Raw genomic sequence first — 25,668 nt, 5'->3', positions numbered from 1 at the left:
AGGTACCATTGGCTATTATTTTTCATAATATATAAATAATGCATCCACATAGATTAAAAAGCCCTAAAGTGATAAAAAAAAAGAGAATATTAAAAGTAGTATTTATTTAATGCTAAGAGAAATAAAGAAATAAATTTTTGTTATTTTTGGAATATAATATGGTATCACGTTACGTGGATTATGGTTGATGAATTCTGCAGCGCGTTTCATCGTAATTTCAAAGAAAAAGTGACACAAAGTTCCTACGTTGAGTTTGAATGTGAAAAGCTAATTAGTGGTGTTCTTGTCTCTTTCGCTACATATTTTTTTGTCCTTTTTGCATTTTCTTGTTGATTTCTCTTTTCACATTCTCAAGAAATTTAAACATCTTCTGCAATGACTCATTCAAATCAAAGTTTAGGCTTCATATTGCATGGAAATTCTCCATTTATGACTCATTCAAATCAAAGTTTAGGCTTCATATTGCATGGAAATTGTGCATTTGGCGTCTCTCTCTCTCTCTCTATATATATATATATATATATTCTCAAGCTTTCATTCTCTCCTCCAACTTGTTTACTTTCAATCACTAATTATTACTTGGTCTTGCTATTCTCTCTTGAGTTGATCATTGCACTTTTGGTTTCATTATGAGTCTTGTTAGATCTTGTAAGCTTTTTTCTTCCCCCCTTTTGCAAGCTTCAAAATTCTTGCTCTCATCTTCTTCTCATGCCCCTCATCACCAAAGTAGAGCTCTTGTTGGTTCTCTCATTCCCCAAGTTCAAGGTAATGTTTACTCTTGTGTCTTATTGGATAACTTTTTCACCAAACATTTTCAAAAGAAAAATAAAACAAATTCTTTATAACTGAAATCAACTTGTGCATTTGAAAAAGTTAGATGAAAAGTGTTATCATAATAATTTGATTCAAAATTATAAGAGAAAATCAGTTGAGGATTATTTTCTTTTTCTATGAATAAAAATCATCCATTAATAAAAAAAAAGTGTAACTGTCCACTTTGATATATATCAAACAATTTAGCCCTGATCATTATAATTGACACAATTGGTTAAAAATTTATTCTTTATGAGTAAAAATACTTTTTTTTTCCTTTCGAGAAAACAAAACTAGATTCATTTTTTCTTATATTTTCACTCTTGAACACCCTTTTTAGGCTTGAAGAAGACTTTTGGTTTCCCAAGACTATACATGTCAAACACCCTGGCTTCTTTGTCAAAAGAGGAGGAAGTGTCAAGGAAAGGCATTAAAACATTGAGAGCAGTTGAAGACCAACATGGGGGAGTTATAGTAAATGTGGAAGAATCTATGGATTCTTCTGTTTTTGCCTCTTTGCTAAAAGCCTCAATATCACAATGGAGGGAACAGGTACAAAATGTTTAAGTAGCAATATAAACTCTAATGTTCATTAGTTTCTGACTTGGATTCATCACTTTACAATGTGGTTCTTAAAAGGGTAAGAAGGGAGTGTGGATCAAGCTGGCCAAAGAACACTCTAATCTTGTGGACTCTGCAGTTAAGGTAAGCTTAGAGTTGGTTTTTGCTAGAAAAATGAAGAAGAAGAAGCATATAGTGATGTTGGGGTGGTTGTTTTTGCAGGCTGGATTCAGATTCCACCATGCTGAACCAAATTACTTGATGCTTGTGAATTGGATTCCCAACACTCCTGATACACTTCCTGCAAATGCTTCTCACCGCGTGGCTATTGGTGCTTTTGTCATCAATGCCAATAGGGAGGTAATTCTTCTTATACCACTCGGTCATAGTACAGTGATAAATCAACACTTATGTTCCCACTCTTATTGTCATCCTTTTGTGCTTATGTGCCTTAATTGCATTTTTTTTCTCACAATTTTTTGTATTATTATGCACATTTTTTACATGTCATTTTATCAAAACATTATAAGAAAATTAATATGATTGTTTGATAGGTGCTTGTGGTTCAAGAAAGCAATGGCAGGTTTAGTGGCAAAGGATTATGGAAGTTGCCTACTGGAGCCGTTGATGAAGTATGTTCAAAAATCATTGTTCATCGCTAAACTTTAAATGAAAAGTTTAAATTTTATTTTTTAAATAAACATGCTTTTGATCTTTCAAAATCAAATTTAAAAGAATATGACTTTAATTTCAAAACACTAAATTGGAGGAATAAAAGAATTTTAAAAAATATTTTAATTTCTTAAATTTAATGTTTAGCATTTTAGGTTTAATTATTATTTATTAATCTGAATTCCATTTGCAGGGTGAGGATATTTGCACTGCTGCAATAAGGGAAGTAAAAGAAGAAACAGGGGTAAGCAAAAAATGATCTGAACATTTTTTAAAATCCTTTCTCTATTTCTATTTCTATGTCTAAAGTTTGTGCTTTCTTTCAGATAGAAACAAAGTTTGTGGAGGTCATAGCATTCAAGTAAGTGATGAGATAATAGTATATAGTATGTTAGTGACATTAGGATTATTAGATTGTTTATTTAAACTAAACTAAATCAATACTAAATTATTAAATAATGTCCTTAATGATCTCTGTTTGTTTTTTGGTATCAGGGAAAGGCACGAAGCTTTCTTCAGGAAATCAGAGTTGTTCTTTGTTTGCATGTTGCAACCTGTTTCCTTTGAGATTCAGAGACAAGTTTCAGAAATTGAAGCAGCTCAGGTATCATTCAATTTATAAACAATATGATTAAAGACTTCTTCCACTTTTGCAGATTATTATATATAATAAAATTACCATTTTTTATTTTAAATTTTTGAATAAGAATTATGAAAGGTTTTCCCTGTTTTTGTATAATTTTTTCCGTAAATTGGAGGAACCCTAGGCTGTCTACAAAAAGGGTGCCAAAAGAAAAACAATCTGCACATAAGATTTTGTTTGTACTTTAAAAAATGACTATAGAAAAGTAGAAAGAAAATAAACAAACATACTTAATAAGACAACCAATGAATGATTTAATGTGATATTTTATTGGTTGTTTTCAGTGGATGGCAGTTGAGGATTACATGGCCCAACCATTTGTGAGAAACAATGAGGTGTTTGACTTTCTCACCAAAATAGGGTTATCAAAATTTGGTGGCAAATACAATGGCTTTTCCACCATTCTTTCTTCCACTTCCTCTCCCAAGAAATCCTACTTTTACTTCAACAAGAAGGATGCTGCTCCCCCATCTTAGCATCCAAACCCTAAATTTTTTCTCTTTTCACTTTCTTCCAAATTTCCAAGCCTTCACACTCATTGCTCCATCACCACCATCATCATCATTTCCCACACATTTCATTCAATCATTAAGTGTTCTATGTACATAAAATCTATACTTCCACACAAGTTTCAAATAATACCATTCTTCTCTTTCAAAATGTGTAAGGGGATAAGAAGGAATAATTAATGTTGTAAATTTCCAATTTGTTCATTTCATTCACAAGAGGAGGACTTCACAATTGTATTTTATTTTTTAGTTGTTTATTGAGTAAATAAAGTCAAGTGTAGTCTTAATCCTTTGGGATTGTAATAACAATAATAATTGCTATCTAATAGTTTACCATTAATTAAAAACATAAGAATTTCATTTTTTTTTATCTTGATGTATGATATTATATATGGGAAAAATATGTCTCACAAAGTTAATACAAGAAAGTGTTTGGAAAGCGTGTTGTATTAAAGAAAGTGTTTGGAAAGATAGTTTGTAACTTTTGTGGAAAACTTCTTCGAAAGTATTGAATTTTTAAGGATATACGTGTAACAACTTCACTACTTAAGCACATATTTAATGTTAACTTTTAAAATAAATAATATATAGTCAATATTACGACTAATAGAAGTTATTGTACACTAAAAAAATATTCTGATTGTAAACGCAAATGAGAATTTCAGTTTAAGTAACTAAAAAAGTTTAAAATATACAAGTTTAACCCATTTTATTTAAGCCAGTTTAATTAAAAAAAAAACTTATTTAAAATAAACTTGAACTTTGTTTGTTTGTTTATTTTTTTATTTTTTTCACTGTAGTATTATTTTTTCTAATTTTAACTGAAAGTAAAAATATAAAATAGAAGATATTATTATTTTATTAATATTTATTTTTAAAAGTATATATAGTTTTTTTTCAAAGAAAAATCACTAATTATTGGTGTCGAGATTTTAAAATTTAAATTTTACTTATTTTAATAATTATATTTGAACCCATTAATCTATCTATATAAATTAATAGTTAGGTCTTTTACTTTCTGTTCCTCCGAAATCTTAACCTGCATCTCATGTATTATGCCAAAATACAGAATTTTCTTTATGGACTTTTTAATTTAACCCTACATTTTCTTCCTTATCTTTTCCAAGTAATATTTCTATCCCAGAATATGGGATGGTGATTGTTGAACAAGATGCTTTGATGTCTTCAAATCTATGGAAAAAGCTTGAAGAACCTACTGATGTGTGTGTTGTCTACTAGTTTTCGACTTGTTAGTTCACTTCTTAAAGTGATCAAAACTCATATGATCTTTATATCTTTTGAAAGAAGTGTTTTCTTAAAAGCTGAGAAATTTTTATTTAGTTGTTTTTCAAATCAACCAGTTGAAAGCTCCTACTCAAGGGTTTGAGGCTAAGGCAAGTTTTTAACCTGATGAATTGTCGAAACAAGTTGTTGTTTAACACTTAGTGATTTTCAAAATGATTTGGAAAATCTATGCTTATTTTGTCTTTGTTGTCACACAAAAAAAACCTGTTATTTCCACTACAAGAAATTTTCTATTTACATACCGATTATTATATCTGAATCTGAATTTGTATGTAAATTGGGTTGAAGAACTTCCTTGGGTTGAAGAACTTCTCACATGCAAAGACAAAAGGGCGTCTTGGCGGTCGTTTGCACTCCGAAGCTCAAGTCAATACTAGGGCAAGGAAACAGTGAGTGAATAAAATAGTTTCAGTCTTAGAAACGGTGTACCTTGCTAGGGTTCTTACCACCCTTTATATAGGTTGTAACTAGGGTTACTTCTGTTATGTTACCCATATCTAGGGTTCCTGGGAGAACGTCCTTGCGCCGCTATTACACAATCTTAGTGTAATTTGGCACATAAGACTTCCTTTTACTGGAGTGCAACGACTAACAGTATGGCAACCACGGTACCAACTCATGCACCAATGTTGCGGGACTATTTGTTCTATGGGTGCATTAAGTATTCACGTGTCATGCATGCAGTCTTCCCTTGGAAACCCTAACCCTAACGGGCCTCAGCGCCTCCAATGAACACTTGCTTGTGCCGTACCCGAATGTACCATACACACCCCATGCATGATCCTCTCGTGACTTAGGTCTTTTCTTATATCTGGGTGTTTAACTGGTATCTGATATGATTTCTGGGACCCACCTTATGTGGCCCACCATTACTATTAGACACCAATGTCTGAGGTCTTTCTCTAGCACCGCTCCAATGACCGAGGACTAGTACAATTACATACATATTTTTCCATATATAAGAATAAAATTGATTACATACAGATTTAATTCAGTATGTAATTTTTCCGTATGTAAGCCAAAAGTAATTACGTACGAATTTAATCAGTATGTAATTTTGATGCTGTAGCGACCAGGTCATCGGGTGTGATGACGTGTCTTGCACGTGCCCGGGTGGGGCGTGCTCAGTGAAACACGTAGGCTAGAAAAGATGGATGGTTCAGAGATGAGCGTGGTCGCCGGTTCTTGGAACTGGCGTTCTGCGATGAACATGGCCGGTTGTCGCCGGGTTGGTTTGTCATCGACGTATTTGGCGATCAAGTAGCTTGACATCGCCACAGGAAGCACATCGCCAGATCTCCCAACAAGCTCAGATTGAGGCAGATGAAGGCCCAGAGGTGTAAGTTCAAGTGTACAACTCCAGTGAGGTGATTGTTGCGCCAGCATGGGGCGTGAAGGGTGTTTGGGTTGAGGGGACAGCTCGCCTATCGGCGACGGGACTCCCAGAGTGGACGTTCGTTGATGGCGATGTTTCCTCAGCCAGAACATGCATGGCGCAGCGGTAGGGAGGGTGCCACTAGGATAAGCGATATCACAGAGATGGTGCACTTTGCTGCACCCGATACTCGCCTTGTCAGGTGGTGTTCTAGAGGACTTAGCCGCGCGACTGGTTACTACACATGAATAACGTTCAAGTTGCCCCAGTCCAGATGACGACGCGTGTAGGGTTGGATGTTACCAGTTACTCCAACCCAGATGATGACACGTGTAAGGCTGGGTGCAATAGGGAAATGACGCTCGAGTTACCTTGGCTCAGATGATGACACGTGTAGGACTGGGTGTTACCTGCTATCCCAGCCCAGATGGCGACACGTGTAGGGCTGGATACGAGCCACGCGTCCAAAAGCATAACGGCCTGGAGAGAGAAGAAACCTAGCTATAAAGGTAACCTTAACAGAATTTGCAGAGGTACGTTTTCATTACGGCTCATCCTGCTAGGGTTGTGTGCTTTTCAGTACGGTCCTACATAGCATATTTTCTCTCAGTTTTTTGGGTGTTCTTGTCACTGACTTGAGCGTCGGAGCGCCACCGGCCGCAGAGGCGCCACCGTGTGTTTTTCAGGTTCTCAGAGAGGCTATCTGTGGTGCGGACTTGGAGGGCACGTGGAGTCAAGCTGGTGAGGAAGACCGTGACGAGGCAACGCTCTTGCGCTAAATCAACCGGCAGGATCAGATGCCATGAAGTGAAAATAATTACATACGAATTGTATCCGTATATAAAGTATTACACACAAAATATATTTAATAATAATAATAATAATAATAATAATAATAATATTGATATTAATGATAATATTAATATTAATATTTTTATTAATATTAATAATAACAATATTAAAATTAATATTAATGATAATATTAATATTAATAATAATAATAATTATTATAATATTATTAGTAATAATAATTATTATAATATTATTAGTAATAATAATTATTATAATTGTACCGTCCCGTATCCGGGCGTTGACTAAGTCAAGGTTAAAGTCAACGACTGGAGAGTCAAAGTCAACGCAAGACGTCGCCTAGGTGGAGAGACGCCAAGTGCCAGCATCGCCAAGAGGAAGCGTCGCCAAGGCCAGGCGTCGCCTAGGTGAAGGCGTCGCCCAACCAGGGCGTCGCCAGCTCAAACAGTACTAAAGCAAGGCGATCACAGTGTGGTTCCCCGATACCCATGGGTAGGAAAGACCATGGAGGGAGCAACGCCGTGGGGAGGCCTCAGGTCCCGATAACCCGGGGCAGTGATAAAGAGAAGGAAAAGGTGGCTTCAAGGCCATAGTAATAGCACCAGTGTAGGGCAGCCTGACTCGTGAAGTACTCCTGTCGCCCCCGAGACGCCTTTGGGACAGATACGACTCAAGAGGAAGGTCACGCCCAGGGTAGCCGGGTGCAGGGTGCGAGAGGAAGGCAGATACGCTCTCAAAGTAAGTGACTAGATAATTGGGGGCATGAGTTGGCACCCAAAAAGTCACCCCTAGCACAGTAGCACTCCCAAGCAGGAGGACTCACACGTAGAAACGCCCCCAGATGGGGTCATGGCGTCGTGAGGCCCTGCATGTGTACGACAGCCATGTCAAAATAGAAACACCCTCCAGTCAGGTGCCAGGTAATTAAAGTCATTCAATACAGTTTCTGTTTCGAACATTCAGGTACTATAATGGCTCCCAAGCGTTTCAACGTCTTAAATGCGCTACGTTTCCTAAATAAGATACGCTGATTGAGTGCGTTACATTTGCAATTAAAGGCGCGTTAAGGCGCTTTAAATGCTTGGGTAGTTTAAATAGCGCGGAGAATGTTGGAAACAGGGTTGGAACTTTCGGCAAATTTATCAGAACTCTCTAGTTGCTTGCTCGTGCTTCAAGGTTACGTACAAGGGACTGGGGAATATCTTTGCCTAAAGGAGAGAACACACACACAATACACAGTTCTTTTTACCACCTTCAGAGTACCATACGCGGTGCTCAGAGACGTAGGTGAACAGTTTTGGTGTTTCTTGCTGGCTGACTTGAGCGTCGGAGTGCAAACGGCCGCTAGGGCGCCTCTTTGTCCTCTCTTTTGCAGGAATCCACAGGTAACCAGTGGGAAGGAGTCCCTAGCTGACGGTTGAGGTCGCGCACGAAGACGCCCCGGTCAACCGGACGGAACATTTGGCGCCCACCGTGGGGCCGATATAAAACATCAGTCCCATCACAAGTTCGAGAAAATCTACTGAGTCGCAGTAACGTTGGAGGAGGTTGGAGTGACAATGGCCCCCACCAGACGAGGTACAGCACGCGCAGCCCCAACAGAACTATCCATGCAACAGGTCCTGGAGATAATGAGGGGGCTGCAGCAGGACATGGCGGAGTCGAAAATGGAACAGGAACGCATGCAGGCAGATCTTGATGCCTCGCATGAGAGGAATGAAGAGCTCCACCGCGTGAATGAGGAGTTGCGCCAGGGCCTGAGAAATGACCGGGGGCGGCATGGACATGACGAGATGGAGAACCATTCCCCACCAAGGGAGTTTTCTACTCCTTTCTCGCAGGAGATTCTAGATGCCGTGATCCCGAACACGTTCGCAGGCCCCAAGGTGATCTTCACCGGGATGGAGGACCCAGAGACGCATCTTGCGGCATTTCACACACAGATGGTCCTGGTAGGCGGTTCTGACGCTGCCAAGTGCAAGCTCTTTATGAGCACCCTGACTGGGATGGCTATGGACTGGTTCATCAGCCTTCCAGATGGTCATATCACATCTTTCCGCCAACTGTCACGATTGTTCAGGGAACAATACTTAGCAAACAAGGCCCCGCCACCAGTTTCCTACGACTTGTTTGATGTGAAGCAATATCAAGGGGAGACCCTTAAGGAGTACATCAATCGATTCGGGGCCCAGGTCGTGAAGGTCGGGACGACAGAGGAGCCTATGATCGTGTACGCATTTGTGAAAGGCGTATGCCCCGGTCCATTTGGAGAATCCATCATCCGCAACCGCCCTAGGACTTTCGCTGAACTACGGCGTAGGGCGGTAGAACATATTGCTTCTGAAGGGGAGGTGCGTGTGAAGCGCACCAGCGTCGTACCCTCACGCCCGAGGGGACCGGCGCGAGCTCAACCCGTCAGGGTCAATGAGACCACGACGGGAAGGAAGAAGCCAGTGGCGAGACGCCCCTACGAGGCCAGAAAGCCCCAGCCCCGGGGTCCAGCGGGAGGCGATCGCCCGGCCAGAGAAAGAGCGAGACCAGCGAGGTACAACTTTGTGGTTGAGTTGAAGGATTTGATCGCCGTGCCTAACATAGCTGAGAGGCTGAGGCGACCGGCGAAGACTGACAAGGTGTTAGGGCCTCGTAAAGACTCTTGGTGCGAATTCCACGAGGCTTTCGGGCACCACATTGATAATTGCCTGTCGTTGGGCTACCAGCTAGATGAGCTGGTGAGGACTGGGTTTTTAAAGGATTATGTCGCGGAGCCCACGACGACCGCCACCTTGTCGCCGCCGCAGGCGGAAGAACCAGCACACGAGATGCCTGTGCTTGGCGAGGTCCACACCATTGCTGGAGGTTTTTCCGGCGGAGGACCCACCGCCTCGCAGCGGAAGAAATACGCGAGGGGGGTCAATTCAATCGAAGAGAGACTCTCGGGGGAGCCGTGGGAGTCGGATCTCGTGTTCACAAGAGGAGACCTCCGAGATGTGGTACCCCACGACAACGACCCCGTTGTCATCTCAGTCGTCACAGCCGGAAGGAAGGTGCACAGAGTGCTTGTTGACCAAGGAAGTTCGGCAGACGTCATGTTTCTGTCGACCTTTAATAAGTTACGGCTGTCCCCCGATCTGTTGAGTCCCTACACGGGATGCCTGTATGGGTTTGGGGATAACCAGGTGGAAGTCCGGGGATACCTGGAGTTGAGGACTACGTTCACGGACGGAGAGGCCTCCCGTACCGAAAGCATCCGGTATCTGGTCGTGAACGCCAACTCCGCCTACAATATTTTGCTGGGCAGGCCGGCGTTAAACCGTTTGAACGCGGTGTCCTCCACATGCCACATGAAGATGAAGCTGCCAGACCTCAGTGGTCAGGTGATAGTCATCAGGTCAGACCAGGAGGAGGCAAGGAAGTGTTATGAGAACAGCCTGAAAACAAAGAGAGGCGTGTTCATGGTATATGAACGTCCGCCCAGCGCGGACACGACGATGCTTGAGGCGACGCCCGCTGGGTCGACACCTGACGAGGCCCTACCAGCGAAGGCGACGCCCGAAGCTGATGCGCCAATGGAGGAAAGCCCTGAGGACGCAGCGCCCGTAGAAGAGGCGGCGCCCGTCGAGGATGATAGCAGGGAACAGCCAACGGCTAACGCCGTAGAAAGGGAGATTGGCGGCAAGACATTCAAGCTAGGGAGTTCGCTGAGCCCAGAAGAGCAGGAAGGGGTGGCGGAAGTGATTTCACGCCACCTAGACGCCTTCGCATGGTCCGCCTCGGATATGCCCGGCATCGATCCCGATTTTCTGTGTCACCACCTCAGCATGGACGCCACGGTCCGCCCCGTGCGTCAGAGAAGGAGAAAGTTCAATGAGGAACGATAGCAGGTGGTGAAAGACGAAACGCAGAAGCTGTTGAGTGCTGGCTACATCAGGGAGATTCAGTACCCTGAGTGGCTTGCCAACGTCGTCTTGGTGAAAAAGGCGAACGGAAAGTGGAGGATGTGTGTTGACTTCATGGACCTGAATAAGGCATGCCCGAAGGACTCGTACCCGCTGCCCAGCATCGACGCCTTGGTAGACAGTGCGTCCGGCAGCAAGGTGCTGAGTTTCTTGGATGCCTTCTCAGGGTATAACCAGATCAAGATGAACCCCAGAGATGAGAACAAAACGGCGTTCATGACTGAGACTTGCAGTTACTGCTATAAGGTGATTCCCTTTGGGCTGAAAAACGCGGGCGCCACGTACCAGAGGTTAATGGACAAGGTCCTGGCGCCCATGCTCGGGAGGAATGTGTACGCCTATGTCGACGACATGGTGGTGGCGTCGCAGGATAGGGCGCAGCATATGACGGATTTGGAGGAGCTGTTCGTCACAATATCCAAGTACCGCTTCAAGTTAAACCCTGAAAAGTGTGTTTTCGGGGTAGAGGCCGGTAAGTTCTTGGGTTTTATGCTCACAGAAAGGGGGATAGAGGCGAACCCCGACAAATGCGCGGCGATTATTGCCATGCGAAGCCCGACGTCAGTAAAGGAGGTGCAACAGCTGACAAGGCGGATGGCGGCGCTCTCAAGGTTTGTTTCCGCCGGGGGAGAGAAGGGGCATCCATATTTCCAGTGCCTCAAGAGAAACAGTCGCTTTGCATGGACTGATGAGTGCGAAGCGGCTTTCATTAAGCTGAAGGAGTACCTGGCGACGCCACCGGTCCTCTGCAAACCGGTAGCGGGCGTGCCCCTCCGGTTATATTTTACTGTAACGGAGCGAGCCATTAGTTCTGTGTTAGTCCAGGAGCAGGACCAGAGTCAGAAGCCCATCTATTTTGTAAGCAAGGCATTACAGGGGGCTGAGACGAGGTATCAAACGCTGGAGAAGGCGGCGCTAGCGGTAGTGTTCTCCGCCAGGAGGCTCCGTCATTACTTCCACAGCTTTACGGTGGTGGTGATGACAAACCTCCCTATACAGAAGGTGCTGCAGAAGCCTGATGTGGCGGGAAGAATGGTGCGCTGGGCGGTGGAACTGTCAGAATTCGACATCCAGTATGAGCCCAGAGGATCCATCAAAGGGCAGGTGTACGCAGATTTTATAGCGGAACTTTCGCCCGGAGGTGAGCAAGAGGTGGAAGTGGGCTCGCAGTGGCTGCTCTCGGTTGATGGCTCTTCCAACCAACAAGGGAGCGGTGCGGGAATAGTCTTGGAGGGACCCGACGGCATACTGATCGAGCAGGCCCTGCGCTTCGCCTTCAAGGCAAGTAACAATCAGGCAGAATATGAAGCCCTGATAGCAGGAATGCTCCTGGCCAAGGAGATGGGCGCGCAGAACCTCCTGGTAAAAAGCGACTCCCAGCTAATTACGGGGCAGGTGTCGGGTGAGTTCCAAGCGAATGACCCACAGATGGCAGCGTACCTGAAATACGTCCAGTTGTTAAAGGGAGCATTTAACGCTCTTGAGCTGATACATGTCCCGAGGGAGCAGAATGCCAGAGCTGACCTGCTTGCAAAGCTGGCCAGTTCAGGCAAGGGGGGTAGACAGAGGACAGTGATCCAAGAGACCCTCAAAGCTCCGCGTAGATTCGTGGAAGACAACAGAGTGGATGTCCTCCAGATTTATGCAACAAGGGGAAAGCCGAGGAGTCATTGCTCTTTGACCCAAGATACGCAGAGAGCGCCCCGCATCAGCATGTACGCAGAGGTGCCCGAAGGAGAGCAGATGCAGGTATGCGTTTTGACCCAGGGAAACACCTGGATGACGCCCTACAAGCGGTACCTGGCGGATGGGACTCTCCCAGTAGAGCCTGAAGAGGGTAAAAAGGTCAAAAGAAACGCCGCAAGGTACACCCTGGTGGATGGGGTGTTGTTCAGGCATGGTTTCACTCACCTTATCCTAACATGTGTAAGTGGCGACGAGTGCACCAGGATAATGGCAGAGCTACACGAAGGCATCTGCGGGAGCCACGTAGGGGGAAGGTCCCTAGCCTCCAAAGTAATACGCGCAGGTTTCTTCTGGCCAACAGTGAAAGAAGACTGCGCGCGACACGCCCGACGGTGCAGACAATGCCAAAAGCACGCCGACTGGCATAAGGCGCCGCCAGAAGAATTGCGGTCCATATACAGCTCGTGGCCTTTCCATACATGGGGAATCGACATCCTGGGCCCATTCCCACTGGCAATCAGGCAGATGAAGTATCTGATCGTCGCCATCGAATACTTCACTAAGTGGATAGAGGCAGAGCCCGTAGCACAGATCACTGCGCACAAGGTACACCATTTCGTGTGGAAGAACATTGTATGCCGCTTTGGCGTACCTAGGCGCTTGATATCCGATAACGGGACCCAGTTTGCTAGTCAGCAGTTGAGAAATCTGTGCGCTGAGGTAGGAATCAAACAGGTGTTCGCATCGGTTGAACACCCCCAGACCAACGGACAAATGGAGTCAGCAAACAGAGTTCTGCTGAGGGGGTTAAAAAGGTTAGAAAAAGCCAAAGGGGCGTGGGCGGAAGAGGTTCCAAGAATCGTATGGGCATACCACACCACGCCCCAATCCTCTACTATGGAGACGCCTTTCAGTTTGGTGTACGGGTCGGACGCGATGATTCCAGTAGAAATACATGAAAGCTCACCACGTTTTCAAAACTTTATGGTGGAGGAATCCAATGAAGAGAGGCGGGTAAACCTGGATCTGCTAGATGAGGCCAGGGAAGAAGCTAGAATAAAAGCGGAAGCGATGAAGAGAAGAGTAGAGCGACAATATAGCTCTAAGGTAAAGCCGCGACAGTTTCAGGTCGGCGACCTAGTGATGAGGAAAGCTCACCCATACGAGTTGGAGAATAAGCTGTCTCCCAAGTGGACCGGACCCTTCAGAGTTACTGAGGCTAAGGGCAACGGTTCGTACAACCTGGAGACTTTGGATGGAGGTCCTATCCCGCGTTGGAATGCAGCCAACTTAAAATTTTATTTCAGTTGACTTGTGTAAGTAGTATGTAACAATTTAGTTGAAGGGGACGCTCTTTTTCCCTCTCGGGGGTTTTTTAATGAGGTCACCCAAATAAAAGGTAAAACCAGTTTGAGAAAAAGAAGTGCCTTGGTTTTCAGCCTTTATCTTTCTCCGTTTGAAGTAATGTGATGCGTCGCCAAGAAAGAAGGCGTCGCCAAGAAAGAGGGCGTCGCCTAGATAAAGGCGTCGCCCTGATAAAGGCGTCGCCCTGGTGAAGGCGTCGCCCAGGTGAAGGCGTCGCCTAGATGGAGGCATGCACCGTTGGAAAAACAGGACGAAAGAAAAGCGCGCGGTATGCGAAACATATGCAAAGTAAAGTGGCGTTGCAAAAAATCAAGTATGATATAGAAAAGTTGTTGTTACAAGCAATGTTCGATACAATGGGAGTAGCACAAATGGAGCAAACACTACAGATCATGCAAAAACACGAACAAGCCATTTCTCAGTGGCCATCGGAATCAGCACTGGAGGAAGGCGAAACCCCATTCCTAGCCCGCAGAGCTCGAGTAAGTCGTGTCCTCCTCTCTTGGTTTATTTTCGAGCCTGCACCAAGGGAGATAAATGTGTCAGAAATACCATGAAGCAAGACATGCACGTTTGGAAAGCGATAAAGGCCAAAGTTTTTAGGGCAGTGACTCTTACATATGTACTTTTCGAGAGTCCCAGCATTGAACTCCAGGCTGATCAAAGTGGCAGAGTCAAAACCTCCCGCCTCAGCAAGAATCCAGCAAGCTATTTGATCACTTGGAGCCAACTTCTTTAAGGGTTTGGTTTTGAGGGCCCTCGTCTCTCTCACCCAATACAGCGGAAACCCATCCAGAGCGTCGGGAACAAGGTCAGTACGGCAGATCTTGAAGAACCGGCCTTTCCACCCGGTGAACGAGCTTTGGAAGGGTGTCAAGAGAACTCTCCCGGGTACATTACTGAGAGTTACCCAGAGGTTGTGTCTCTGCCACTTCACCTCAAAGAAGTGAAGAAAGAGGTCAACCGAGGGTGCACAACCCAGAAACCCGAAGAGAATGTCGAAGGCTTTGACAAAGGCCCAGCTGTTGGGATATAACTGGGCCGGAGCAACGTTGATCTCCGTCAGCAGTTCCTTCTCGAACCAGGAGAAGGGTAGGCGCACTCCGATGGTCTTGAACACCACCTGGTAAAAGTAAAAGAAAGGGACCCCTTCGTTGGCCCGTTCGTCTCCACATACTGGCTCCCCTAGAGTGCAAGGGAGCACAGCGATGTCGTCGTCATGCCTCCTCGCGAAGGCCCGGTGGTCATAGGAACACGAATCCCCTTTGTGCTCCCTTATGGCCCTGGTAGCGAGTAAGCATGAACACTCGTCAAGAAGTTCACTCGAAGCCCAAGGGTACAAGTCCTTGGGATTGACCCTGGAGGAAGCAGCATGAGAAGACATTCTTTAACAAGATCAGGGATTGTCAAGGGTGTAGGGACCGCCGGAAATGCAAGGGTTGAGCGAGGGGAGCGAATGCTGGAATAACCCTTTGTGAGAAAAGAAAGGGTGCAAGAAGGAAGGGTGTAAGAAGAAAGAACGTAAGTAGGTTATGAAGAGTGAGAAAATGATGAGGATAGTTTCAGAGTTTGAAGAGTTAAATAAAGCGGTTAGAGCGCCAAACGACGCGAATGGACGCACCGCACGATTGAGCCACGTGGCAGAAGATGAAAGGATGGCCCTGACGCCGCTGGTTAAACTCAGAGAACGTCGTATCAACAGAATGCCCAGTGGTACGATGCGCCGTCGAAAGTGGGTCAGGGGCACAGTAGGAGTCAGGATCAAGTCGAATGACTGAACGTCCCATCAGCCATACAAGAAGCGCCACGTGGATCAAGTCGAATGACTGAATGTCCAATCAGCCATACAAGAAGCGCCACGTGGATGGGCGGGCAAAACCTTGAGCTCTTCGCTGTCCTCAGGCGTCGACCAAGGCCAAGGTCAAAGTCAATGTCAAGGTAAAGATGGCGCCCAAGGCGACGCCAGCATGAGACGCCCGAGGCGTCGCCTGGAAGGACGCAAAGGGCGACGCCAGCGTGAGACGTCGCGGGCGTCGCCAACCAAAATATCAGCAGGGTCGCCTCCCCGATACCCACAGGTAGGAAAGACTGTGGAGGGAGACGAAATCAAAGAAGGCAAAGTTAGTTACTGGCGTCGCCTCCTCGATACCCACAGGTAGGAAAGACTGTGGAGGGAGATAAGACCGCCAAACGCCAGCGAATCGCTGGCAGGGTGTTCCCCGATACCTATGGGAAGGAAAGGCCATGGAGGGAACAACCCCCCCCTGAGCACTCGGCGTTTTAGACACCCGGGGACGATACGGTGCTGCTGTAGCAGGCCTCTCCTTAGGCGTGGGCGCCGGGCGTTAAGGATCAAGGAAAGGACCGTTTCGGTGTTAGAGACACCCCGTGGACGATACGGTTTCACTGGGTGAGCATCTCCATGGGCGTGGGCATTGGCACGTGACCTTTCCTGGGCATACTAGGCCGCCCAACGAAGTGAAAGAAACAGGCAAAACACAAATAAAATAACCGAAGCGCGCGAAGGCAAAGGATGAGAATAAAATTGCACAGGCAGAATTCTATGTAGCGAGGATATGAAAGTAATTATAACAAAGTTCCAGAGTTGTGTCAAGAGTGCAAATGATTCAAAGAATTACAAATTTTTCAGAGAAGCTTAAAACAAGTGTAAAGAAATGGGCTGATGATCGGGGGGCGGCGGCTCAGTCGTCTATCTCCAAGGACACGACCCTTCCATCAACAATGTGGTGAGTGGGATCGCAACTGGAAATGTCAATCCCCGGATTCGTGCAGATTGCTTGAGCCAAAGCTTCTTGGAACCCCTCCTCGAAAGTACCCGCCATCTCCTGGATGAGGGCCTTTTTGTCCTTCTCTAGCTCCTCGATGGCGGCGTCCCCCGAGGCTACCTGCTTCTCCAAAGCCTCCTTTTCCACGCGAAGCCGACTGACCTCGGCCTGTAGTTTGTCGTAGTCAGCTTGGAGAAGGCCCATAGCCTTGGCTTGGGTGGCCATTTCCCCCTCCATCCGCTCCATCTTGTCAGCCTGCTCACAACAACGGTCCTTCAGGTCCTTTTGAACTTCTGCATCAGCTTTGACCAATTCCTGAAGGCCCGTTATCTGAACTTGGAGGGCGACTTCCCGAGTATAAAAGTCAGCCTGGAACTCCAATGCCTCCGCTAGTTGCCTCTCAGCTTCTGCTTTGGACTCTTGCGCTTGCTTTAGAGAGGTTTGGTAAGCTTCGTTCTGGCGTCCCAGGGTCCTCATTTCCTCCTCCAGAGTAGTCGCCTTTGTTTCCAAGGCCTGGAGAGTTTGAGCTTGCAGGACCGCGTTTCTGGCCTGGGCGCGCCATTCAAGGGCCACCGCCAAGAAGGCCCCCAAGTAGAAAGGCATGCCTTCCTTCCTGTCGGTACCCTCTGGCATAGTTCCGCCACTGAAGCCCCTCATCAGATGCATGATTGGAGGTGGGATGGCGATGAAATCGGGGGCGGCAGCGACGGGAGTAGGGGAAGCAATTCTGCCGGCGGCGGAGGCGGGGCAGATTCGGCGCCTTCGCCCCCTTCCTCTTGGAGTGTCGTGGGGGGAAGTGAGGTCGCACTTGGGGGGTTGTCCATGAAGGAGTTCCCTCCCTGGGGCGACGCCTCTACCAGAAGAGGAACCCGCGCAGATTTTCTCCTCTTGAAGGGTGCCACGCCTTCCGAGTCCTCATCATCTGATAGAATCTCCAAGACCCGTTTCCCTTTGTCAAGGGGGGTTGGAGCCGGTGACGAGGCCGCGGCTAGGGGAACGGCGGCGATGGGCAGAGGAGAGCTGGGAGTTGGAAGCGCCTCAGGGCTATGTGGAGATGACGGAGATGAGCTTAAAGGAGCTTCGGCAGTGACCGGAGGTGGCGGTGACAGAGTTGGTGGGGGGATCGGAGCAGCAGCAGGAACAGAGGAGGCGCTCGCCTTGGCGGCACGAGCCTCCTTCATTGCTCTCGCCAGCATCATCCTTTTAGAAGCGTCCATCACCGATCCTACATCAAAACAGACCAAGCAGCAGAAATCAGGACCAAAGCAGCTATGCAAAATTACAATACACACCGAGGCGTGAGATGCAAGTAACATGGCACAATATAAAACGAGTAGAATAGTCTGGGGGAACAACATACGGTAGCGGGGTGTTCACAACAAGAAGGATGAGGGGAGAATCCCCTTACCAAAGTAGGTGGTCAGGGCGTGAGCATTGTACTCGCTAGCAACAAGCTTCAAGGTATCAAAAACGATCCCCAACCCAGCCAAGGCTTTGCTTACCTCCCTGTCGGCGGGAGATAGCTCTTCCAAGGTTTTGGCCCTGAGCAGTTTAGGACGCTCCGTCCAGTAAAGGGGGAAGCCATCCAAGGCTGTGGGATCGTGCTTAGCACTGCACACCCTAAAGAACTTCCCTTTCCAGTTCTTGTAAGAGTTTTGGAAGAGGGAGAGGAGGATCCTGCCCGCGATCCCGGAAAAGCTTACCCAGAAGCTTTTCCCCTGCTTTTTCACCTCAAAGAAATGCAGGAAGACGTCTACGGAAGGGAGGATACCCAGGTGTCCGCAAAGAATTTGAAAACCCCTCACGAATGCCCAGCTGTTGGGGTGGAGCTGGGCGGGGGCGGTATTGATTTCAGTGAGGAGTTCCCGTTCAAAGGGGGTGAACGGGAGACGCACTCCTACGCGTTTGAACACGGTCTGGTACATGAAGAAGAAGGGTTTCCCCTTTCTAGGTCTGTCATCCAAACAGACAGGTTCCCCAGGCCTGCCGGGACGGACGGATATGTGGGCGTCGTGTGTGCGGCAGAAAGCGTTAAAGTTGTACAAATGGGGATCCCCACGATGAGCTTCCAGGTCCTGGAAGGAAGTCAAGCTGGTACATTCGCTCAGGAGCTCGTCGGGGGCCCATGGGTAGAAGGCTTTGTAGTTGGACTTGGGGGTCTTGGGGGAGGAATCAGGCTCCGCGTTCGTGCGCGTCATGATGTAAATAAATAGCTGGAGAAAGAAGAGAGGAAAAAGGGTTTAGCAAGTGTAGCCATGGCAGGAAGGGGAGTGAACCCCAGGAAACATCACCCACGCGAGAAAACCCAGAGAAGGGAGGAGAAGCGGAAGAACGCAGTAATGCATGAATAACAACAGTCCCAGGCAGTTCAATAAATCATACAATGTGACGAAAGGGAAGGGTCGTGAGTGTTCGAAAATCATACCTTTGCTATCGAAGGGAAGATGGAAGAAGAGCACAGGAAGAGGAGAACAGCAATCGCGGAGAAAAGGGGTTGAAGACGACGAACAGTGCAGAGACGCAGAGGGATGAATGTAACAGTAGGGTGAGCGCGGGGTTTGGAGTAACTTATACGTTACATTTCGCAACTCAAGAGGCGCTAACTAAGGGCCGTGAGATCGTACCACGTGTCAAAGGATCAATCGCCCCAGGGAAACGCAAGGGTCTCTAGAGGCTGGCCGTGCGATGGGCCACGTGGCGCGCGATCAAGGGTAACCCCAAAAGGTGTTATTATCACCATTTCAGAGGAGGTCCAATCAGTCAGTAAGAGCGCTCCTAGGGTTCAGAGAGCGTCACGTCAACAATTCGAGAATTGTTGAGTCAGCAGGGAATGACACGTCATCAGGATGGCACGTGGACGGCGTGGGCGAGGCTTTAGTCTTTGCGCTGAAGACAAGTCTTCGGCTTAAGACTGGGGGGCTTATGTACCGTCCCGTATCCGGGCGTTGACTAAGTCAAGGTTAAAGTCAACGACTGGAGAGTCAAAGTCAACGCAAGACGTCGCCTAGGTGGAGAGACGCTAAGTGCCAGCATCACCAAGAGGAAGCGTCGCCAAGGCCAGGCGTCGCCTAGGTGAAGGCGTCGCCCAACCAGGGCGTCACCAGCTCAAACAGTACTAAAGCAAGGCGATCACAGTGTGGTTCCCCGATACCCATGGGTAGGAAAGACCATGGAGGGAGCAACGCCGTGGGGAGGCCTCAGGTCCCGATAACCCGGGGCAGTGATAAAGAGAAGGAAAAGGTGGCTTCAAGGCCATAGTAATAGCACCAGTGTAGGGCAGCCTGACTCGTGAAGTACTCCTGCCGCCCCCGAGACGCCTTTGGGACAGATACGACTCAAGAGGAAGGTCACGCCCAGGGTAGCCGGGTGCAGGGTGCGAGAGGAAGGCAGATACGCTCTCAAAGTAAGTGACTAGATAATTGGGGGCATGAGTTGGCACCCAAAAAGTCACCCCTAGCACAGTAGCACTCCCAAGCAGGAGGACTCACACGTAGAAACGCCCCCAGATGGGGTCATGGCGTCGTGAGGCCCTACATGTGTACGACAGCCATGTCAGAATAGAAACACCCTCCAGTCAGGTGCCAGGTAATTAAAGTCATTCAATATTGTTTCTTTTTCGAACATTCAGGTACTATAATGGCTCCCAAGCGTTTCAACGTCTTAAATGCGCTACGTTTCCTAAATAAGATACGCTGATTGAGTGCGTTACATTTGCAATTAAAGGCGCGTTATGGCGCTTTAAATGCTTGGGTAGTTTAAATAGCGCGGAGAATGTTGGAAACAGGGTTGGAACTTTCGGCAAATTTATCAGAACTCTCTAGTTGCTTGCTCGTGCTTCAAGGTTACGTACAAGGGACTGGGGAATATCTTTGCCTAAAGGAGAGAACACACACACAGTACACAGTTCTTTTTACCACCTTCAGAGTACCATACGCGGTGCTCAGAGACGTAGGTGAACAGTTTTGGTGTTTCTTGCTGGCTGACTTGAGCGTCGGAGTGCAAACGGCCGCTAGGGCGCCTCTTTGTCCTCTCTTTTGCAGGAATCCACAGGTAACCAGTGGGAAGGAGTCCCTAGCTGACGGTTGAGGTCGCGCACGAAGACGCCCCGGTCAACCGGACGGAATAATAATATTATTAGTAATAATAATATTAGACTAAAAAAAATAACAGGGTTATATTTGACGTGGCTGCATCGCGTTCTGAACAGGAAAGGAATGAATGAGGCGCTGGTAGCCTCGCAAGCAAGGAATGAAGAGCTCAACAGGATCAACGAAGAGCTGCGCAAAGCCCTTCAGGAGCGGGAGGAGCGTGCGACTGGGGACAGATCTGCACCCCCATCCCCACCGCGCAGCTTTCCTATGCCATTCTCCCAAGAGATCATGGACTCGGTGATCCCGGCTAACGCTGTGGCAGTGAAAGCGTCTTTCATTGGGGTGGAGGACCCTGAAGCCCATCTCACGGCGTTTCATACTCAGATGATGCTCTCGGGGGGCTCAGACGCGGTATACTGTAAGGTGTTCATGAGCACTTTGAGCGGAACAACGTTGGACTGGTTCGTCAGTATACCTACTGGCCACATCACCACGTTTCAACAGTTTTCCAAGATGTTTGTTGAGCAGTATATAGTGAACAAGGCGCCACCTTTGGTGTCTTACGACCTGTTTGATATAAGGCCCAAGGGGAGTCCCTGAAGGATTTCCTGAACTGATTCGGAGCTCAGATAGTCCGCTTGCTAGGAAAGGACGAAGAGATGTTCGTGCACGCTTTCAAAAAGGGTGTGTTACCTGGGCCTTTTAGTAAGTCGCTCATCAGGAGCCACCCCGCCACGTTTGCTGAAATCCGGCGACGTGCTGTGGCCCACATCGCCGCCGAGAGCGAGGTCACCGAGAAGAGGGGAAACGTGGCCCCAGCTAAACCGCGCGCCCAAGCAAGGGTATAGCCGCAAAGGGTAATGGAGGCGGCGGCGGGAAAGAGGTGATGAGAATGCAATAACAAGAATACATGATTCTTTGACATTCTTAGGAGCAACTTGAGTTGGTCATGAATTGGCACTTTACTTAGAATTGGATCAATGTTCTAATTCAAGAACTCACCAAGACTTTGCACCGAACCAAAGCTCATATGGAAGTCCATGTATTGTCAAATGGAATCAAGCAACAAGAATTTTAGAACAACAAATGAAAACCGAACAGAAATTGAAAGGAATAACTACTGTACCGAACGAATTTGAAAGCTAGGCTAGGAAACACAAATTTAATCGGTGAAAAAGAATGAAGAACACTAAAAATTGGAAACTACCGAATGAAATAGAAAGAGATGAAAGAAAGAACACTTATGGAGTGAAGTTTGCTGGATTTGAGACTTGGAATTGCATTCACGCCACTTGGAGCCTTGTTCCAAGATAAGTGAAAGGTTGCCGCCACTTGAAGCTCACCATTGGCACACAAGATAAGGCAAAGGAAGAAGAAGACAACAAGACTCACAATTTCTCTCTAAACTTGAGTATAGTTTCTCTACTTCTAATTTCCAAATCTCATTTGTACAAGGGCAGCACCTTTATTTATAGCCTATAAGGTGCTGAAATGCAAAGCCAAATGTGCCCCTAATGACACTCAAATTCGGCGCCAACTAGTGCATGAAGGAAGTGTGACTTTCCTTCCTAGTTTGGCACCTCCTAACTCATATCTACACTCCCCCTAGCATCCCTTACTAAGTTCACACCTATTTATTAATATCCGCACCCCTACTCTACACAATAGAAATAAGAAGAGTCATCTTTTGATACTCTTGTCCCAAAGCTCTTGCCATGCTCCTAGTGATTCGTTGGGCTTGGGCCCCTTGTTGGGCTTGGGCTTCATGGGCTTGAGCGTCCTCTACTTGGTTTCCATCATACTCCCCGGGTTGGAGAGAATTCGTCCACGAATTTGGGAAACCTGCATCAAAAGGAGTGAGATCAGTAACATTGAAAGAATTACTACCAAGATAAGTATTAGGCATATCTAACTCATAGGCATTATCATTAATCCTCTTGATGACTTGGAAAGGGCCATCACCACGAGGCATAAGTCTGGACTTCCTTAGAGAAGGAAATCTATCCTTTCTCAAATGAAGCCAAACCCAATCGCCGGGCTCAAAGATTAATGCCTTTCTCCTTTGGTTGGCAGTGTCAGCATACTTACCAACTTTCTTCTCAATTTGTAACTTGATGCGGTTATGCAAATCCTTAATAAAAGAAGACTTTTCAAAACCGTCCTTGCATAAAACCTCATCAAGTACAGGAATGGGAAGAAGATCTAGAGGTGTGAGGGGATTAAACCCATAAACAACCTCAAAAGGAGAATGGTTAGTGGTGGAATTTACTACCCTATTATAAGCAAACTCAACATGAGGTAGTAAATCCTCCCAAGCCCTTGGATTCCCGGAAATAAAGCATCGCAATAATTGACCCAAAGTTCTATTAACCACTTTAGTTTGACCATCAGTTTGAGGGTGGCAAGTAGTAGAAAAAAGAAGTTTTGTGCCAAGTTTCCCCCATAAGGTCCTCCAAAAGTGACTTAAGAACTTGGAATCCCTATCGGATACTATACTTCTAGGAAGTCCATGTAAACGAACAACTTCCTTGAAGAAGAGATTTGCAATATGGTATGCATCATCCACTTTGTGGCATGGAATAAAATGAGCCATTTTAGAAAAACGGTCCACTACCACAAAGATGGAATCCTTACCCTTCGATGTCTTGGGAAGTCCTAAGATAAAATCCATAGAAATATCAACCCAAGGCATTGTAGGGATAGGAAGAGGGGTATATAAACCATGGGGTTGGACCTTAGATTTAGCCTTCCTACATGCTATACATTTATCACAGAAGTTATGTACGGATTTGCGCATGTGAGGCCAAAAGAAATGTTCATGCAATGTTTCTAAAGTCTTAGCTACCCCAAAATGTCCCATAAGCCCACCCTCATGAGCCTCTCTAGCAAGAGATTGTCTTATGGATCCTTGGGGAACACAAAGTCTTTTTTCCTTTGAAAATAAAACCATTATGTAAGAAAAAGTCTTTGTGACCTCCCTTGGAACACTCTTGATAGATTAGAGAGAAATCTAAGTCATCATGATAAAGTTCCTTTATGTGATCAAATCCTAAATATTGAACATTCAAAACATTTAACAAGGTATATCTTCTTGAAAGAGCATCGGCAACCACATTAATTTTACCTTGTTTATGTTTGATCACATAAGGAAATTGCTCAATAAACTCCACCCACTTAGCATGTCTCTTATTAAGCTTGCTTTGGCTTTTCAAATATTTAAGGGACTCATGATCACTATGGATCACAAATTCCTTTGGAAAAAGATAGTGTTGCCAATTTTGCAAAGCTCTAACAAGAGCATAAAGTTCTTTATCATAAGTGGAGTAATTGAGATGACTCCCTTTGAGTTTCTCACTAAAATAAGCTATGGGATGTCCTTCTTGGAGGAGAACAGCCCCAATGCCTATATTAGAGGCATCACATTCTATTTCAAATGTCTTAGCAAAGTTAGGAAGGGCTAGAATGGGGGCTTTAGTCAATTTATCTTTCAAAGTTTGAAAAGCGTTTTCTTGCTCTTGTCCCCACTTAAAAACCACATTCTTTACTATGGCATTTAAAGGTGCGGCAATTGTACTAAAGTCTTTCACAAACCGCCTATAAAAACTAGCAAGTCCATGAAAACTTCGTACTTCATTGACATTGGTGGGTGTAGGCCAATGTTGAATTGCTGCAACTTTTGTTTGATCTACATGCACCCCTTTATGACTTACCACAAACCCTAGGAAGTCTATATGATCTAATGCAAAGAAACATTTAACATGATTAGCATATAATTTCTCCTTCCTAAGAGTTTCTAATACTTGTCTAACATGTGACTCATGATCTTCTAAAGACAAGCTATATATAAGAATATCATCAAAGTAAACCACAACAAACTTGCCAATGAATGCTCTTAATACATGATGCATGAGTCGCATGAAGGTACTAGGAGCATTAGTCAAGCCAAAAGGCATGACCAACCACTCATATAAACCAAATTTGGTCTTAAAAGCGGTTTTCCATTCATCACCATGTTTAATTCGAATTTGATTGTAACCACTCTTAAGATCAATTTTGGAAAATATTTTAGACCCATGTAATTCATCCAACAAGTCATCTAACCTAGGAATGGGATGCCTATATTTGATGGTAATGTTATTTATAGTGCGACAATTCGTACACATCCTCCATGTCCCATCTTTTTTGGGAACAAGTATGACAGGCATAGCACATGGGCTCATGCTATCTTGTACCCACCCCTTAGCTAATAAATCCTCAACTTGTTGAATTTCTTTGGCCTCTTGGGGATTGGTCCTATATGCAGGGCGATTTGGTAAAGAAACCCCGGGCATGAAGTCTATTTGGTGTTCAATCCCTCTTAGAGGTGGTAAGCCTTTAGGAGGATCTTGAAACACATCTTCATATTCCTTTACCAAATTGTCCAAACATGTGGGACTATCCTTAGCCGACTCACATTCAATAGTTCTAGGAATAGCTAAAAAAATAGGCTTTTGAGTAACTATTACCTTTTTAACTTGTTGGGTAGACATGAGAAGGCTTCTCTTGGAACTTTTTTTATCATTTTCTTTCTCTCTCTTTTCTCTCATTTTGACTTGGTCCTCATGCACTTCCTTTGGAGAGAGAGACTTAAGAATGACTTTGTGCCCATGGAAGTTAAAAGAAATTTTGTTGGTAAAGCCATCATGAAAAACTTTTCTATCAAATTGCCATGGCCTACCTAAAAGAATATGAGTAGCTTCCATTGGAACAACATCACACAAGACCTCATCTTTATATTTACCAATGGAAAATGTAATGAGGACTTGCTTGTTCACCACTAGCTCACCAACCTCACTTAACCATTGTAACTTGTAGGGCTTGGCATGAGAGATGGTAGGCAATCCAAGTTTGTCTACCACTCTTGTGCTTGCCACATTAGCACAACTCCCCCCATCCACAATCAAAGAGCATACCCTATCATTAATAAGACACCTTGAATGAAAAATATTTTCTCTTTGAGTTTCATCAAAAGGTTTTAACACTTGTCCAAGCATGCGTCTTATTACTAATAGGTCACCCTCATGTGGGCTCTCACTCTCACTCTCACTTGGGGATCT

At 45.8% G+C, this 25,668-nt stretch overlaps 1 protein-coding gene across 1 annotated transcript; it reads left to right on the top strand.

The window, feature by feature from the left end:
* Nucleotides 1–540: 540 nt before the first annotated feature.
* Nucleotides 541–3,568, top strand: LOC137837436 (nudix hydrolase 2). Its single transcript, XM_068646422.2, has 9 exons — nucleotides 541–765; nucleotides 1,154–1,365; nucleotides 1,453–1,518; nucleotides 1,597–1,734; nucleotides 1,929–2,006; nucleotides 2,240–2,290; nucleotides 2,373–2,407; nucleotides 2,542–2,650; nucleotides 2,974–3,568. The coding sequence occupies exons 1-9, from the start codon at nucleotides 630–632 to the stop codon at nucleotides 3,163–3,165; spliced, it is 1,017 nt and encodes a 338-aa protein (XP_068502523.2). The 5' UTR covers nucleotides 541–629; the 3' UTR covers nucleotides 3,166–3,568.
* The last annotated feature ends 22,100 nt before the right edge of the window (nucleotides 3,569–25,668 follow it).

This window comes from Phaseolus vulgaris, chromosome 6, assembly GCF_051622355.1.
Source record: "Phaseolus vulgaris cultivar YP4 chromosome 6, ASM5162235v1, whole genome shotgun sequence".
In the NCBI taxonomy this organism is placed as follows: Eukaryota; Viridiplantae; Streptophyta; class Magnoliopsida; order Fabales; family Fabaceae; genus Phaseolus; species Phaseolus vulgaris.
Note: the sequence above shows the minus strand (reverse complement) of the source record. Positions and strands in the feature narration are given on the sequence as shown.

What these genes read in the sequence shown, in the direction of transcription:
- LOC137837436 (XM_068646422.2), top strand. Translation starts at nt 630, where the DNA reads ATGAGTCTTGTTAGATCTTGTAAGCTTTTTTCTTCCCCCCTTTTGCAA. An exon ending in TCTCATTCCCCAAGTTCAAG is followed by an intron (nt 766 to 1,153) that starts GTAATGTTTACT and finishes CACCCTTTTTAG; the next exon opens with GCTTGAAGAAGACTTTTGGT. An exon ending in GTGGAGGTCATAGCATTCAA is followed by an intron (nt 2,408 to 2,541) that starts GTAAGTGATGAG and finishes TTTTGGTATCAG; the next exon opens with GGAAAGGCACGAAGCTTTCT.